At 37.0% G+C, this 18,565-nt stretch overlaps 1 protein-coding gene across 6 annotated transcripts in view; it reads left to right on the forward strand.

Moving 5' to 3' along the window:
- Window positions 1-10,858, forward strand: part of CDIN1 (CDAN1 interacting nuclease 1) — a 125,877-nt gene extending 115,019 nt beyond the window's left edge. For 5 of the 6 annotated variants that reach the window (XM_065686560.1, XM_065686562.1, XM_065686559.1 and 2 more), the window contains one exon: window positions 7,990-10,858. In XM_065686560.1, the coding sequence (XP_065542632.1) occupies window positions 7,990-8,125 (136 nt within the window). In that variant the 3' untranslated portion in view covers window positions 8,126-10,858. Of the gene's footprint in view, window positions 1-1,301; window positions 1,363-7,989 lie in introns of those variants that run through there. The other variant, XM_065686564.1, reaches the window with a different exon arrangement.
- Window positions 10,859-18,565: the final 7,707 nt, after the last annotated feature.

The raw sequence follows: 18,565 nt of genomic DNA on the forward strand, positions 1-18,565 counted from the left end.
TAAATGCACTCTTGGCATATCCTATCACTCTGGCAAGTGCTGTCACCAGAAAAACAGCTGCAGAGAAAGAAGGGATTGCTGCAAGCTGAGGCACTCACAGATTATTCAGATATCATCTTGCACTGGCCTTAGGATGGCCTGTTACCTCTAGCCCTAAAAATAAACAACTATTAATCACCTAATGGCAACATACGTTGACCAGCACTTAATGCTGCCTGGACTTCAATCTAACTGTACTCAAAGGCTTTTCTGATGTTTTCTGTCACCCGGGATAAGAGGGAGTTTGCAGCAAGCATTCCTTTGGGAGGACTGCCGTGAGTTTAACAAAATGTTTGAAATAACCTCAGTAACTCCTCTCAACACTGATCCACAGCTTCACGTGTGCAGAATCAAACAATAGCGCCCTTGCATTGACAGTCTCTGGAGAGTGAACTAATGGCATCAGGCTTTCTCAGGGAAACTGAGTAACAAGCAAGTACCTCAGGAAGCAGCTATTCTTTGTCTGGGTTTAATCTGAAAGCATTGCTTCTGGTGAAAATATATAGGATATAGAAATAGCAGCCTTCACTACCTAAAAGGGGCCTACAGGAAAGCTGAAGAGGGACTTTTTACAAGGGCATGGAATGATAGGACAAGGGGCAGTGGCTTTAAACTGAAGAGAGTAAATTTAGATTACATAGTAAGAAGAAATTCTTCTCTGTGGGGGTGGTGAGGCACTGGAACACATTGCCCAGAGAAGCTGTGGCTGCCCTATCCCTGGCATGTTGAAGGTGAGGTTGGACAGGGATCTAGGCAACCTGGTCTAAAGTGGAAGGTGTCCCTGGCTGTAGCAGGCGGTTGAAACTGGATGGTCCTTAAGGTCTCTTCCAACCCAACCTATTCTATGATTCTGCGAATAATTCTGTAATGCAGTCACATTTTTTCCCCACTTTTTTGGATGACAGCAACATTCTTAGTGCATCTGCATGCAGTGTCTTAACTGGTAAATACAAAGCACAACTTAAACAGAAGTACTGTAGCTTTAGTAAACTAGTCATCACATTGCATGTTGCACAATGGAAGGGTATTGCTGCTTTGAACAAGAGCACATCAGTGCATTTGTGGAGGTACATTAAACCATTGTGCTAAACCTGAATTATAAAGGGCAAATACGTAAATGCAATAACTAATATAGAATATTAGACTCTTTCGATCAACAAACAATGTATGAAACTTCTAAAAAAGATGTAGGAAGCTTTCTTATATTGTGCCTATTGTACCTTTCAGATTAAGATTTTTTTGGTTGATCTTCTCTTGCTTAGTTATGCCCATCATCAAAGTGCCTGAAGTCACTTTGTCCTGAATTGAGATGCTTAAGTGATGCAAGAATCTTATATTTCAGGGAAACTTGGATCTATCTCCAAATTACCACGTAAGGCACCTGGAATGCTATTATCTCTTTTTTTTTTTTTTTTTTTTTTTTTTTTGACAGATACTGGAACTAACTTCCCAGGCAGCTAAAATGCATTGTTTTCCAAAATGTATATCCAAGTGATCTCTGCTAAAGCCAGAAAAAACTTTGGCCAAAGTTCCCATGAAACAGTCCAGCAGCGTAAGGATTAGCAATTTGTCTTCTAAAATGGTAATATGAGCACCATGTTAAGTGCATCAGCCCAATCCTGCAGTGCAGGCATAGGGGGCACCTGTGCAGCACATAAGGGTCTGTCTTCACAGCACAAAACCTCAGTGTCTGACGTGCAAAGCATCTACCTGATTTTGAAGATGCTAAATATAAAAAAGAGAACATTTTACCTTAAGTACACACAGCCACTTTGAGCATCTGGAATACTATTAATAGTAAACGATATGTTTCAGTAGGAGTTAGGACATGAACCAACAAAACTTAAGAAATTCGAAGTTCACTCAAGGCTCCCTTTTCTTAACAATAAGCTGCCTTGAGCCAGTATGTATTTTCTTTCTCACTCACTTCTTCACTCAGAAAGTCATCAGTCTTCACTTAGAAAGCCTTGATCCTTGTAAATCAGTATAACCTTAATGTCATTTAATCATAGCTTTTAAAAGTTAATTTTAATGAGAACTATATTTAAAAAAAAAAACAAAAACAAAAAACAGCTAACTTGTCATTGAAGATTATAAAAATCCTTTATTTGCCTGGAGAACAGTACTCAGATCTGAATGAATAAGTGTAAGTGAAGAATGTGTTTCGACAGTTTGTTTATTAAAAATGTATTATGCAGCTAAAAGTTATATTGTATTTATAGTATTTTAATGACAGTGATGCACAGGTTTTGTGCATTCTATTAATATGCATTTTATAATTCCACTATGCAAAATTCTAAAAATTTTAGTCTCTTATATCCACATAAATATTGCTTGATTTTTTATTTCTCTAAAAGCCAAAATCAATTAAATCATATAATAAGCCTAATGAAATGCTGCTATTTGACTGACGTCTTAACAATCTCATTGCACAGATTACAGCTACTATTAAAAAAAAAGATTTAATCATATCCAGGAAAGGTGTGACTATATAGACAGAGAACTGATACTAGTTTCTCCACATTTGCTTCACCTAACAACTCCACATTCCATACCAAATGCATGTAACATCAATATCTGGCATTCATGGAAGCGCCTTCCTTTGTCAGCCCAAAAGAAATTCTCACTTTTGAGTCAAAACCTCCTTGGAAATGGGAGTCTCATAGAATATTAATAGACTTTAATATTTTTTCATGTCTTCAGTGAAAATAAGACTTCCCTCAATTACTGTCGTAACATCAAAGCTTAAAGCAGATTAAGTTTAACTTGCTTAATTTTACCTTAAGCAGCATAAACTGGATGCCTGGATCCTTGAGACACCATATGCTGCAAACTTTTTCATGCAAAGCTTGATTCAGTGCTTGCTAGTGCCATGGACAAGTTTCCTATTATCTTTAAAAGTATGTGATCAGAACTTGTTAAACTTGTTACTAAGAACTGGATTTCTTTTTCTTTCAACCAGATTTGGTGAAGTCGAAGAAATAAGGTCCTGTATAATGCCTTGAAGGCATGTTTTATTTAAATCAGTGTGTGTGTGTTACTGAGGCACAAAAGTGTATGGAGGATTTAAAAAGTGGTGAGGATAATAAAACCCCACAGTTATCTTTAAATTGCCTTCAGAGTTTTAAAAATGCACTGACTTCATGCACAAATACCTTTACTTGATTTTAAAATTCTATATAAATGAACAGTAGCAGAAATACCTTGTTCCAAACTTTTCTAAGCTTGTGGTAGCTGCTTATATGGAAAATTTCTTGCTAATCAAAGTCAGTGTCTGAGCAGCAGCTATTAAGTGTTTGCCAAGATATATAACACTGTGTCATCTGCAGTGGTAAACTGGTCTAGACATAAGGGAGTTGGCTGGCTGATGCCCGCTGACCTTACTTGAAAATGTGGTCTGCAGTTGTTGCCTACTAGCCTAGCCCTGCAAATATCTAAATTCCCTCCACCAACACAAATGAGACTTCTACAAGAACACTAAAATAAAGTTGTGAGTCCTTAAACAATAAATTTATTAGATGTTATAGGGGGGATTAATTATATCTTCAGGGTTCATTAGTACTACAGGTAAAACCAGTTTACTCACAACTGTCATTCAAAGGAACTGTGATAAAGGACTTAGAATATAATAATTTATTTGTGAATTTTTGTAATTCCCTTTTCCCGTGAAGTAAGTGGTGATATGCGAGTGGTAATGCTCTGATTTGATATTTAAAAAGAAAAACAAGGAAACAAAGCCAGCTTTTCAGCTGGCCCTGTTGATGATCTGACATAAAAAAGCAAGGGACCAGAATGCAGTCCTTTCAAAGTCACATTCAGATGTGACCTTCAGAATTAAAATCACCAACCAGGTAGGCTGTTATGCTTTTGTATAGCAGGAATACTTATCTGAATCTCTTTGATAAAATATTTGCTTAAATACATGCATATTAGAAATAATAATTTATATGCCAGCATTTCATTATGAGAGTCTTTTGGAATTAAAATTGTTTACATTATGCTGAGATGCACACAGCCCATCCATAACAAATAGACTGAGAATAAATAAAGTGAACATTTAGTTAAAAACAGCTGCTTTTACATTTCTGTTTTACATTTCTGCTCGGTATCGAGCAGTGTGTTGAAAATGCATTTTTCATAAAACCACATGCAAGGCTTTTTGATGGTGAAAAAATCCACTCACAACAGCCACATGTCTAGGTGAATCCTTAGAAGCTAGCATGGACCCCACACAGATATTCCAAAAGAAAAGACATTACTAGAAAGTATTTTCTCTTGAAGTGAAGTAGAATATGTGTGATCCTACTAACCACTTTGATAAATAAATAAAAGTCTTTTTTCTTTTCTAGCACAAAACTGGTTCAATTGGAGGGCAAGTGAAACCCAGGTTCACATTTTACTTAGTTTTTTCTTTCCCTATTTTTTTTCTTAAGTGATCCCTCAACTTACACAAAGATTAATTTTTTTAGGAAAAAAAACATTTGGCTTTGGGTTGTAAAGTAAACTTATGCAACCTGCATGGACAATTTTCACTTGCTCTGTTCTGTATATTCTGAAGGGGGCTTGCCTCTATATTTCCTATTTATTCAATTTTTACTGCATGGTATTAACCAAACCTTAGTTACTTGGATTTCTTTTCAGCTTTAAAAAGAAACAATACATAAAAATAAAGTTCTAAAAGGAATAGTTTCACTGGAATAGATAAAACTACAGTTTCATATAACTTTTGGACACATTCCTTCACACCTAAGCTGTTCAGGGAAGGAGCTAAAGATGGAGGGAAAAATGCAATTTAAGCTCATTTTTGGGGATTTATGGAACTTTTCTGAGCAAGAACAAAATCCGTATGAGTCCATAGTTTGTTACAATCTAAGCTCGATTTTCATATTAATCTTAAACTTTCTCCTGTGTGTCTTTCATATGAAATGGCATAACCTAGCCTATGTTGCATATCATGTCTATATAGTTTTAGAACCATTTGGTGCATTCGACGAGGGTTTTTGTTTCTCCTCCTCAGGGCTAGTGGGTCCCCTTTCCGTGGTAGTACTAAGTAAGCATTCTGTCGTTTTAGCTTATTCTCCTGTGTAAACCAGGGTTAGTCACTAACTTGTTAAATGTTACAGTTGATGCAGAAATCAAGTTGAAGCTTTACTTTGTGATTCACAGCATTGTGTTTTGTCCTTCATAGTGTCATATCTGCTCTTTGGAAGGAGTCAAATTAAAAAGGATAGTTCTTACTTCTAGGTTACACTTCCATACCTCATCCCCTTACACAAAAAGGTTAAGTGTCTTTTCAAATTAAGGCAGCAGTAATTAACCAGTGGTATTGTTTGTGATTTGCAAACTCTGGGTGTTAATGAGAGAGAAATTAGCACTTAGCAGCAGGAGTTCCTGATAATCAGTGGCAAAAGGGTAATGTGCCAACAAGTTAATTTTGATCTTAAGTACTGCACTTAAGTGTTTTTAAACAAAAGTAGGGTATGTTTTTTTACGTGATCATACATATGGGAGGTATGATACCGAGCTATAATAGAAAGAATGGCACAATATAGTAGAAAAAAGTGCAACCTAGGCAGTACAGGGGAAATAGTTTTCCTATATTACAGTCAAAAGCAGGATTGATAGATGTTTTCATGCTAAAGATGTACGTGCTCCTGCAATTAACAGTATGCAGATGTTCTTGTATATAAATTTTATCATCAAATTTGATTATTTCTGAAGGCAGCTTTTAAAGCATGAAATTTTCCTGAAAAAATATGCTTGAGCTGCAATGATTTGCTAGAAAGACATAAATTACACTTTAGGGGCATCACAAAATACTAATTTTATTTAAAATTTCCTTTTCAAAAACATAACTTTTCAAATTACATGAGCGCAGTGCCACATTTGTTTTGTGGTGGATAGGGGATTCAAACTGCCACACAGAGCAAAATGAGCCTTTCAAAACTTGGGTGAGCATTAGCATGAAGATTTTACCTGGCACATGCGCTTATAATGAGTAAGTATTTGTGGACACTTCATAGCTTCTCCCTTGCATAAAATAGCCTATGAGAAATGTAAGGTCTGCTCCTATCTTCTGGGGGCTTTATCTTTGCTTTTAAAATAGTTTTGGTTAGCACATATGTACATCCCCTACCAGATTATCCTGTTATTATGTTTGGTTGATGTGGGAACAGATACATAGTCTGTGAAATAACAAAAGTAGGCCCATCCTGCATCAGCAAATTGCAGCCTCTCACCGAAGGCAAGGAGCATCAGTCCTTGGCTTCACGCCACTTACTTTTCACTGCTGCTAGGCTAGCTGGCCTCCATAGTGCAGTGGGGTCATGCACATCTTGTCCCCACAAGAAGTTGTTGGCCAGCCAGAGAAAACTTAGGAATTGGGTGTAGGCAGCATTGTCCTTCCATTTGAGCCACCTCTTAATCTGTGCTTTATTCAATCCTAAACTTGTTTGAATACATTAAGTAGGGTAACTGGATTTCTCAGAGTTTCAGCCTCTCTCTCCTTCCAAATGCCATCTTTCAGTTGCAAAAGCCACATTTGCCTGTGTTGCCTCAGCTGTGCTGAGGAGAAATTTACTTTGCCACTGAACTGCGGCCACTTCTTGGTTGAAGAGTAGTAGCCATAAACTGAAATGTTACAACGCTATGCAGCAGTTTTGGGCTAACGGCCACTGTATCTAATTGAAACTGCAGGAGGAAGCCGCAGGGTTTCTTCTTCCTTTGATGCCTGTTCCATTACATGAGCACATCAAATAGAGTTTTCCCTCCATTGTTGGAAAGAAACCACCCTAATGAAGTTGGTCTGGCACTACCCATGGTTTTGAGTGCTTGTATTGTCTGCTAAGTGGACATTTAGGTTACCGTGCAAGCCCTCTAACACATTTTTATTATAATTAAACATTAATAAAAATTGGCTACCATACTGGTTGAGTCCAGAGCACAACTCTGCATATAAACCATTGCATGACATTCTATTGAACTTTTTCTTGTACAGACGGTATCTAACAGCTCATCCTGCACTGTTGTTTTTGGCAAGTTCACTACAGCATATAATAAATCAAAGAAAGAAAAAGCTTTTTGGCCTAATGTTGTACAGACTGCTGTAATGTTAGACTACAGAAAGCAGTTCTGTTTTTAGACATCCTTTTACTAACCCAACATTCATAATTTATGATTTCACTGTAAAATTCCTGCAACACTACACCAAAAGTAGCACTGCCCTTTAATTAAGTGCTCTCAGTAGGAAAAACGTGAAACTGATGTGCAAAACATATCACAGTATACAGTGATTGATAGTGATTACTTCTTTATGAACCCAGCCTGAAGGTCTGAACTTCCTGATGGGTAAAATGGTCCATGGGGCTACTTCCTGAGATTGCCTAGTGGGGATCAGTCAGAGTTAGCAATATCTGAGGAATTCCTGAGATGCATTTCAGAGATGTTACAGAAGACATTTTCTTTCTGAATTGTGCTTTACATTAATGACTACCTCATTTAGCAATTGTATTTTAAGGAGTCACTGTTATCTTCATGGTAGTATAATTTGCGTGAACTGGAACTTGCATAAACCCTTGTATTTTAATGCCTGCATGCCCAAATCTGGAAAAGCAGAGGGAAGGGCAGGAAAGACTTCTGTATGTAACAAAGTTACTGAATGTTATTCAGTATTTGAAATATAGGTCTTTTTACTGCTATGTGCAGAGTATTCAAAGAAAAAAACAAAAGTCTGAAGTGGATTGTTTGAGACTCTAAATAGCATTTTTACTTAAGGAACCAGGTATTAATGACATGTTGATTCGACATTGGTTAAAATTTGAAAATCGAATGGAGGTCCAGTACTGTCTGTGTTGGAATAACTAGAGGTGGGAAATTAAATTTCACTAGAGGTGGGAAATTAAATTTCACCTAACACAAGCACGTAAGTTAACTTTCCTTTTTGCTTGATAGATTTGGCCCTGGATTAGTCATCTACTGGTATGGATTTATTGAAGAGCTGGACTGCCATCGTGAACGTGGTATCCTGCTAAAAGACTGCTTTCCTACCGACATTGTGACTCTCCGACACAGCATGGCTCAACACTGATGTTGGGAGGAAGACGTAAATCCGGAAGCAATTTTACTTTCCTGCAGTGTAAACTAATGGCAGCATCTGCCCTGAACTTCAGCTGAACTCCTGCTGCCTGCCCTTATGCTACTGCCTCTTTACACAAACATATCAAGAGTTTCTGTTTTGCTTCAGACCTCTGTTGTGATCAGCCAAAAAAGACAGACACAACCCACTCATTATCAGCATTTCTGTCTCTGTCAAACAGCTAGTTTCTAGATACTCATAATCTTTCTTCCTTCCGGATGGCTTCTTCTAACATTCTAAACAAAGACAAAAATGCAGAGGCTGAAAGGTGCAGCTTTCAGTTCTTATGCCTATTAGGGAGTCACCTTTAAAAATAAGTGGCTTTTTATGGTTTAACTCCCAAATTTATTCAGTGCTAGTGATCTGACTGAAACACCTACACTGATGTGGAAAATTGATAAAGGCTGTTATTCTGGGGCTTAAAACATAATGCAGATCTCATAAAGCTGAAGTGATAAGATAGGATTGTGTAAGTTCTGGCTGTTACAGTAAAGAGCCAGACTTTGTGAGAATAATTGGTGTATGTGTTTTGTCACTATAATTGCTAAAATCAATAATGGAATACCGAGTTAATAATTAAAAAATAAGTTAGTGGATTTTTGGGGATGAGGTTTGGGGTTACATTTGTGGGTTTTTAATCAGTAGTTTAACGACTCAAAAATAACTTGTGTTTGTCTTCTCCACCCCACCCCCCAGGGAATCTGTACCTAGGAGTTTTTCTCTTAACTGACTTAAGGAAGGAATCTGTCTTGACCCCTGTAGGTACTGCAACATACAATTTTCTGGAGTACTGAAGTCCGCAAGAGCAATGTGCAGGAGCTCTCTGTGTGGGTTACTTCTGAAGAAGATTACCATCCTGGTGTTCAACAAGAGGAGTAAAAAAATAAACGATGATGAAACAGTGCTTTTTCCTGGATCAGTGCCGCAAGACAAATTGGCACACAAAGTTTGCCTATAGAAACTGCGCTGAGTAGAGCATAAGTTTTCTCTGTACTTATGTATACTTGTAAAAGCATTAGTTTTTCTCTTTGTTGAAACCACCAAGAGCAGAAGAGCATTTTGGTGGATGCTAGCCCTCCTTAGATTTGAGTGAGTTCAATCCCTATTTTCATCCTCATCACCACTTACAGGGGCAGTGTTGGGCCTCAGGTTTGTTCTCTCAGTTAGAGATTTCTTAATAGCAGTTTACAGGGCTTGACACTCTTTAATACTCTTTTCTTCACTAACTGGCATTTGGGAAAGGACAGAATATTTTTAAAAGGCAGCAAGAATTTTGCATGTCTGCTCACCATGTTCTTTGCATGTCTGTTCACCATGATTTTCAGAGAAGCAGAGGTATGGATTTTGTTGTAGAGTTAAAGGTGTGATAACAGTCTTCCTAAAGCACAAGTTGATAACCTCTTCCATAAGGAAAGGGTCTTTAAAACATTACAGTACATATTCATCATCTTTTTGCAGCTGAGGTGATACTCTGCGCGCCTGTATGATTTCAAAAATCACATGTAGGCTTTTTATAGTCTTGCCTTGACTTAAAAGGGTATTAATCTTATTCCATTTTCTTTCAGCTATAGTTTTCAGATGCATATGCAGTATTTTTATTTTGAACTTTTAGTTCTCATTTTAACAGTTTGCTATGTTTCAGAAAGGAGCTTATCATTTTAACTAATCTTTAATTTTCAGGGAAAATATATCTTTCTTTAGTCTTCCTAGTACTCTGTTCCTTGCTGCAGAGATAAGCTAGTATAGCTCCACTACAGTGAATTATTGTTGCATAGAGATTATTATCCTAGGTTTTAACATGCTATAGTGGAAAGAACCTGTTACAGATGTAATTCATTCTTGTTCAGCTATTTAAGGTATTGTGCTTAGCTTATTTTACCTCACCAGCTTTAAGGATCTGCCTGTAAAGATACACAGATGCAATACCTGCCTGATGTTACGCAGGAGCTGCATGTAGGATGTTGCTGCCCCTGGGACTGGGGTTTAGGCTAGTGGAATGTGTGAAACCCAGAAGAGAATAAAAAAGAAGAAATAACTGAACATTATTGTAGTAGAAAATTCATAAGTAATGGTTGTTTGAGTGAAATGGGCTTGAAGAGCAAACTGAATTTGTTTTAGCTAGTGCATATGCTTTCTGTTGTATGAAATCATTTAAATCAGCTTTTACAAGATGCACTAATGCTGTTTTTTTCTTTTTGAATAAATTTAATTTATCTGCACAGATGTTGAAAATCCTCCTCAACCTCCAAAGTTTTGCTTTGTTTTTACATTAAACAAGTTTATGTGGGGGGACACAGATAAGTCAGGTTAGGCTTGTATTTGTTTGTTTATTCCTTTACCTAATGCCATGACATAACAAGTTGGAAAGCAATACAGCTGTCTTTAATAAAAGCTTTGACCTCATCTTTATATATTGCCCCCTTTAAGCGTCTTTGTATTAGAATGAGGATGAAATAAGCCACAAAAGTGTACATACTGTGCTAATTTCATTACATGTTCTTGAACAAGCTTTGCCACCACAAAAATTATGCTGTGTCACTATTTTAAATGCTGAGAGAACATAGTCTTTTTTATTATTATTTGTTATTCCTACTTGTGTCTTGCAAAAAAATCCTCATTTGTGTATTTTTTCTGTTTATCATATGTAAACAGCAACTTCAGTATTAAAGAGGAGAGACTACTGTTTGGGGGTTGTTTGTTGGTTTTGTTTTCTTAAATAATGCTGTAGTCATTAGAACCTTGACATTAGAGCCAAATCCATTTTTATGGAGTATTCTGTAGAGTCTGCTAATGAATTACACCTAGCCAGAAAACAGAAGTGTGCATAACACTGAATGATGTTCACACTGGCATATATAGACTCACCAAGCATCTACTCTTACAATCACTGTAATAAGGTCTGTTCTGAGCTTTAGGAATTGATGTGATTGTGTTGAACAGAGAAGTAAAACTTCCTTGTAAGGAGAAGCAGCACAATGGTGGGTCACACTCTAGTATAAAGACAAAACATTTTTTACCATTTCTGTATTCTGGGGACACATTATTAGCATGAGTTTAATGATCTTTCCCCGAAGCCAGCTCAGAGCAGAATAAAACTTCCAATCTAAAGCTGAAGAAAAAGGACCAAATGTCTTACCGCTCTTACCTTATTACTATTTTATCACATTAATAGTACTGATAGTTTATGACTAATTTTCATCCTGTTTTGTTACATCAGTGCATTCAAAAAGTCATTCTGTGCTGGTATTTGCTTTTGGGTTTCTCAACCCTCTAGACTACTATTACATAAGACTCTTCATGGCTTTTTTCATCTGTCTTTAAATCCTCCCCTTTGAATTTTCCAACCTTTTATAACCATTTCACATTTATTTGTTCAGCATCCTCCTGTTTGCCCTTGTTTCCCATTTGAAGAGTCTGTCCTAAGTTTTCTAATGACAGCTTCTGTTTCTGATACTAATCTGCAGCCATGCTACCAGAAAATAGGCAAAGCCAATATTAGGAATATAGCTGTTAGAGCAGTCTCTTTCATTAAGGAGACTTTCTTTCCACATGTTCATGCCTTGCTTGAGCAGCACATCTGCAGGGTCTGTTGAAGTCAAAGGTTTAGGTTGCCTCCTGTGCCAAAAATCTACTTGTCTCAGAAAGGAAAAGATGGCTAGATCTCAATTCTCAAAACCACAGTTGTTCTGGCAAGAGCTTGTCCGTCCTACGGGTTGTTCTTGTTTAACAGAGTTGATTAAAACTCCTCGAAGGTCAACAAAAAAAGTAAGCAGAATTGAACTTGATTCTTCCTTTTCCTTCACCTGAAGTAGTCTCACCATTTAGCTTCTGAAGGGACCTTTGACAGTTAGACAGTGAACACTGAGCAGGAATAACTTGTCAGAACCATGCATTTATTTTTCGAGAATGAGTTATACATATGCTAAGACAAATGCTGCTCAAGTATTAATTTAATAATATGGAATAAAATAAGAGGCTGCCTGCAAGAAAACAAACCAAAAAAATCCTGCTATCATGTTATTCCAAGTCACAAAGGGCCATTTGTGATGGATTTGCAGGTTATTCAGAAATAACCATTTTATTATGTTGACAAAAGAAGAAACCTCAAGGGCTTGCTCTTTACAGTGGTGTGATAGGAACCTAAAGTGTGCCTGTTGAAAAATGAGCTAGCTAACAATGGGAGCTTGGCAGAAACTTCACCATTTAGAGAAAACCGTCTATCTAGTACAATCTGTATAAAATAGACCTCACTTAGGTTAGGGAAAGGTCACAAGTTCCACAAAGTTTGGATAGCCTAAATGCATTACTCAAAACTAACTCTCCTGTGTATAGTAAATATTAATTGAATATTATTAAGAACATGCCAGGATTCAAAAGATTAAATAAGGAAGATGTAATTATGAGCTAAATAATAAACAGAGCAGTTTTAGTTCCCCTTGTGTTTTTCACTTTCCTGCTATTGTTTCATATATGGCTGTTATACAAAGAGCAGCTTAGGTCAGCTACTATAAATTGTGGGTTTCGTACAATAGTAATCTACCAAAATTATTTCAGAGCTGGATCAAAGAGCTTCAAAAGACTTTCAAAAGAACTTTTGCACATCATAAAAAGACTTCATTTTTATGCCGTATTTTTATAGGGATTTCTCAATTTAGAGTTGCATCTTACAGTATTCAATACTATGTTATTGAAAGACACCAGATTTGAATAATTTACTTGCAGCTTCAATGAGCATGAAATGGTAATATCAAAACCCCTCTTTTTAAATACATTACCTGGCATGTTTTTCAGGCTAGGTTTTTTATCTGATCTAAGAGTGGAAAGATTTCTGTTTGTTAAGAAAGCCAGCAAGATTTCAAATGAAATTTTATCTTTCTTCCCTTTACAAACATACAAATCGTGTTTGCTAACAGTCCTTCATGACATTAATTCTGCATAGTGGCTTTTAGCTGGCATCATGTCCCTGTGTAAGATGTTCCCTTGCCCTCACTCCTGGGCAGGCTTTCACCTAATCTGAACAATCGCATGTCATCTGCACAGATCCATAGATGTGGCACCGCGATGTCAAAACAAAATGAAATGTCAATGCAAGAGTATGGAGACAAAGTAACAATATTGAAACCATGTCAGTGCACATCTACAGGCACCACGTTACTCTGTCAGTGTGATTTTAGGAAGATCACTTTGAAATGTTAAAATGAAATGAAACTAAGTCAATTAGGTAATAACAACTGAGGTTCAGGGATTAACTGAGGGCCTAAGGTGAAGCCAGTGACCATTAACCCAAGCTAGTTCTTAATTCTCAGAGAAATATCATTGACTAAGGTTATGCTCATTATTAGAGAGCTTGGAGGTTTCTTTCCCCTATATTGTATAAATATTTTCTGCTGTTGCCTCCAAGTTGTTGCACAAAGTGTGGTGTTGAAGGGCAGTACAAGGCAGATTAGTGCTAAGTAAGGTTTTCATAGAAAGTAAATCCACCTAATACCAGGCAAACAACTTATATATATAGATATAGATGATATAGATATACAGATAGATATAGATGATATATAGATATATAGATATAGATATAGAGATATGGATAGATACAGATCTAGATATAGATAAGAGAGAGACATTTAACAGATTTATCTTGATGTCCAGATGGCTGTCCATAAAGAGACAGTTTTACTATAATGTATTTACCTCTGAGAACTTGCCAAATTAAAATAAAATTAACACAGAGAAGTATTCATTAGCACAGCAAGTACTATTTGTATGGCCCAAGTATTCATCGTTAAAATAAAGCAGACATGTAAGCTGGTCAGAAAAAAAAACCAGCAATATTAAATGATTACTTTTTAAAATACCTAAAAAACACAGAGTCAAGGTTGCAAACGTTATGCCAATTCAGGTTTTATACCTATGCTTTCTCATATAGAAGCCCCTGTTACCTGTTTGCTCTTCATATTGGTCCTCAGGAAAGGGCAGTAACCCAACACTTGTCCCTGTCATACAGGATGGTAACTCACGTTAAAGTGCTGATGAAAGCACAGAAACATTTCTGGAAGTTGACAAGTGACAGTGATGCTGAGAGAACATGACATAGAAGAGGGGATGAGCTGCACCTGAAGGAGGCCAGGCCAGGCCTGGTCCTGCTGGCTTTAGATCTTGAACTGGGTCATTTGGAGCTTCTGTTTCCAATGTGAAGCTACACAGATGTGGTCACACCTCACAAAGCGCATCAGGGATGCAAAGAGCGTTTCTGAAAGCACTTTGAAACTCAAAGTAGAAGAGTACTGTGAAAATGCAAGCTTTCTTACCAGAAAAGATTTTCCATTACAAATGGATATATTGGATTATTTTTCTTTTGCTTTTCCATAATAAGCATTCACACCACACTTCATTTTGTATTCTGCCTCAGCATGATACTCCATAATGAGTGGAAAAACATAAAAATTAATTTAATCAGTTTGTTTCCATACACACTTTAAGCAGCCTTATTTTAATGTGTTTGGCACTGCATTACATACAAATGATGAAATACATGTAGAAAAAATACCATAAAAAAAAAAAAAAAAAAAAGCAAAGGCACAGTTGGGTCCGAAGACATACATACAGTTTCATCCTTCCTCTGAGGCAAAACTGTCTATACAGATCAGCTTACATGTCTCTCTAATCTATCCTTAAAAAACTCCAGCCATGGAGATGCTTAAAAAGATTATGGGAATCCATTCCATTACCCATCTTTATTTAGTTAGAGACATTTTCCAATGTCTTATCCAAATTTTTTTATATAATAAGCCTGTTACATCTCACTGAATTACAAGTTAATATGGAGAATTAATCTTGCGACTGCCTTTTCTGACCTTTCCCATACTTCAATATTTTTTTCTCAAATAAACACCACAAACTCTTCAAAATTTTTTCAGAAAGTTCTGAATTTTATGATATTTGTTACTTTACACTTGTCTGGTCCAGTTTGTCTATGTTATTTTGTTCTAGTTTTAGAAACAGCATCTCATGTACAAGATACCTGCAAATATATTCCCTCAATGACCAGTTGGTGGCTTCTATTTAGCCTGGGGCCCTTTATAATGTCCACATAGAGATTAGTCTTAAATTCATCTTTTTTAATCCTATTATTCTTTTCCTTCTTGCACATATAGCTTGCTAGTGCATTTTTAGAGTTTTAACTTGCTGACTTCAAACTAATTACATGATCTGTTAAATTTAGTTTGAATTCTAATCTCACCCTTTGAAACCACTCAAATACTTGTGTGATTAAAGTTTTGTACATGTGTAATCTGACTGGAGTCCATAAACTAAAACATTCACTCTTTCAAGTCTGATACATGGATGAGTTCGATGGTTAGCTATCACCAATAAAACATAACACTAATGGGATGTATCTATCGTAGAATAACCATCATAAAACTCCTACCAGTCTTCATAGTCAGAGACATGTGGCTACAGCTCAGCTTTTGACAAACATTTACTGAAACAAAATACATAATAGGAAAGAGTATGTTAAATAGAGCATGCAACAGCAACAAGTTCTTTTGCATAGAGGTACATTTGCCATGGAGGTCCAAACAATTCTCACAGTTGGCTTGATTATATTAATTCTGTTATCACTAGCCCAACTACTTAGCTATACTGATGAGCCCATACTGGCTTGCAAAAAAGCTGTTGGTGTAAAATGAAAGCACAGGAAAGCTTGTGTTGACTGCAGCCTCCCTTTCTGTAAGGATTGCTATAGGCAGCCGAGGAGGGTAAGAGTTGAATGAGTTGTTTGTGCCCCAGCAACCTACAGCCCCTGAAAACTCTGCACCATTTTCTGTCATGATAAGCAGACATGTCATAGGAATGTGAGATAATAAGAGTCATAGAATTACCTTTGTCTCCCATTTACCTAATCCATGCTGTACTTAGCTTGAAACAATTGTGTCCATTATTGCTATGCATAACTACTTTATGCTCCTTGACCAAAGATAGCTTTAAATTATGTAATACTAACGGGAGACAAAGAAGAATATTAAGTATCTAACATTTGAGCAACAGTGGGGAGTTTTAGTTACATCCCAGATAAGAGATCTCTTAGCTGGAAAAGTAACATTGAAGAGTCTACTTAAAGGGAAAATATAATTTGTTATAGCTAGCCATTAGTGTGTAATTCACAGTCTTCCCACTTCTATTTTACAAGCTGCATACCTTTCTCCATCATTCTTCAGTTACTCAGACACAAGAACAAACTTATACAAAGCAGTCAGTTTGTCAGGAAGGCTCAGAAAGAGACTCGTTGGATCACAGCTTCTCACTGATCCACTAACAATGTTAAAACACCACTTCCTCTGTCTATTCAGCTCTTGTATGGCAAGCCCATAAGTGATAGCTTCCTGGTTTTATAAATACTAACAGCTAAATAGCAAAGCATTTTCTGATTCCTTGGCCCCATATTTCCTTCAAAGATAGCAAAAAGTATTTTCCCAAATTCTTTGGCAAGGCGTGTTTGATGTGGATTGGGAGAGGATGAAATCCCAGGTTCGGATCCAAGCCTTGACAGTCCAGTGACAGAAGAACCGAATTATAACTATTTTAATCTATTTAGTTTTAGCAACTTGCTCTAAAGAACTGAATCAGCAATAGGATTACTACTGACCTTAGCAGAACAAGTTGTTCACTACACTGGCTCCTTTCAGGGGCTGAAAGCAGTTTTACAGCGTGTTCCCATCATCTACAGTTTTACTCTGATTTCTTGCTGTCTCTCTCCTCCTCGCTACGGTGCTTTCTGTCAGCTCCACAGGCCCAGATTGAGAGGCAGCTTGTGAGACTTATATACTTAGCTAGATGCATTCCATTTGCCAGTGTGCTGAAAATGAAGATAAAAATAATTGTTTCATTGTCTAGTTTGTTTAATCTTTCTGCATTGTTCTCACTTTCTAGAGTTCCATTCACCCGCATGACTGGAACAATATCTTCATCAGAAATACCCCAATTCGTTTTATCTGCTCAAGTTGTGGAGCCAGGTCTTCTGTGCTGTAAATCAGCACTCCTTCAGCAGCTAAGAAACATTTACATATTTGCCGATTTACAATTATCAAAGCTCTGGTGATGCAATAAGAGTCAATACTTGGATAAGGAAAACGGAGCTGATATACAGAGAAGTGAAATCTGTGGCCTCTACCAAAAATACCATGATACAGACACCACAAGAATATTGGCAAGTTTCAGATGTAGTGACAGAAAGTATTCTGTATGACAGATGAACACAGTAAGGGTACAGAGGTTTGTCACAAAATAAGAGATACCTTTGAGCTGGTAAAGTTACCTCTGTGTACCATTGTTCATTTAGTGAAAAGGAAGCATAAAGTACTATTTTAATTCAGTCAAAAAAGAAAAGAAAACACCACCACTGCTTTCAGAGGTGTAACTGATTTGTTCCAGAATCATTCACTGGTTGATGATATACAGCATACTGTAACATTATTTTGGTCATGTTTTAAATGATGTGTCTTGAGTCACTGAACCAGCTCAAGACATAAATCTCAGATCACAAAACGCTGAACAATTTTCAAGTAAGTGAACGAGTGCTGATGCTGGGCTGCATGCAAGGCACAGACCAACCATTCTTCTGTATTTTTAAACACTGAAAGCTAAACAAGATGCATCTCCATGGGATAAAGTATGGCTGACCTGCACCAAGGAATGAAGGGAAATGCAACTGTCTTGTAATGCACTTTATCAACCTGTCTCCATATTTCAGTCTTCCTTACAATGAACTAACCACTTAGAATGTATGAGATGGAGGTTAAGACAAACATTTGAACCTACAGATGAATATAGTTATAATGAAATAGCAATACATTGATGCTTTACTTCCCTTGTGCCCTAATGTGAGCTGTGCCACTGAGGGATTTTGTGTGCTAGGCTTGGTGTTTGGATTTTTTTCTGCTTGGTTATTAATTGTTCTAGGTGGCGAATGTCTTAATTTCCCAATTATAGCAAAGGAAAGAAAGAAGGGGGAAAAAAAAATAAAGTACTTCAAGAAGTGTTAGGGGGAAGGAATGCCAGGACCACTGGGAGGCCAGGACAGACAGTCAGAGGCCTGGTAATTTAATCAGAAAGTCTGTTCATATGCTATCTTCAGATTCAAGAGACTGCACATTGATTGCACAGTCTGAATATGATGGAGTTACAAAGACACAGATTATACCAACGGTGGTCAGAAGGACTTCTAGCATAATGTGTAAAGTGGGAACACAAGAACTGGACTATCAGAACCTGAACTGTGTATTAGATATGACTTGTCTCCTTGTACAACTAGCAGATTTGTCACAGAAACTGTTCAGGCAGAATGAAATAAGAAACCTCTGAACTGCAAGATGAGATTTCTCTTTAAAGGACCTT

The sequence above is a fragment of the Lathamus discolor genome, chromosome 6 (genome assembly GCF_037157495.1).
Source record: "Lathamus discolor isolate bLatDis1 chromosome 6, bLatDis1.hap1, whole genome shotgun sequence".
Lineage (NCBI taxonomy): Eukaryota > Metazoa > Chordata > Aves > Psittaciformes > Psittacidae > Lathamus > Lathamus discolor.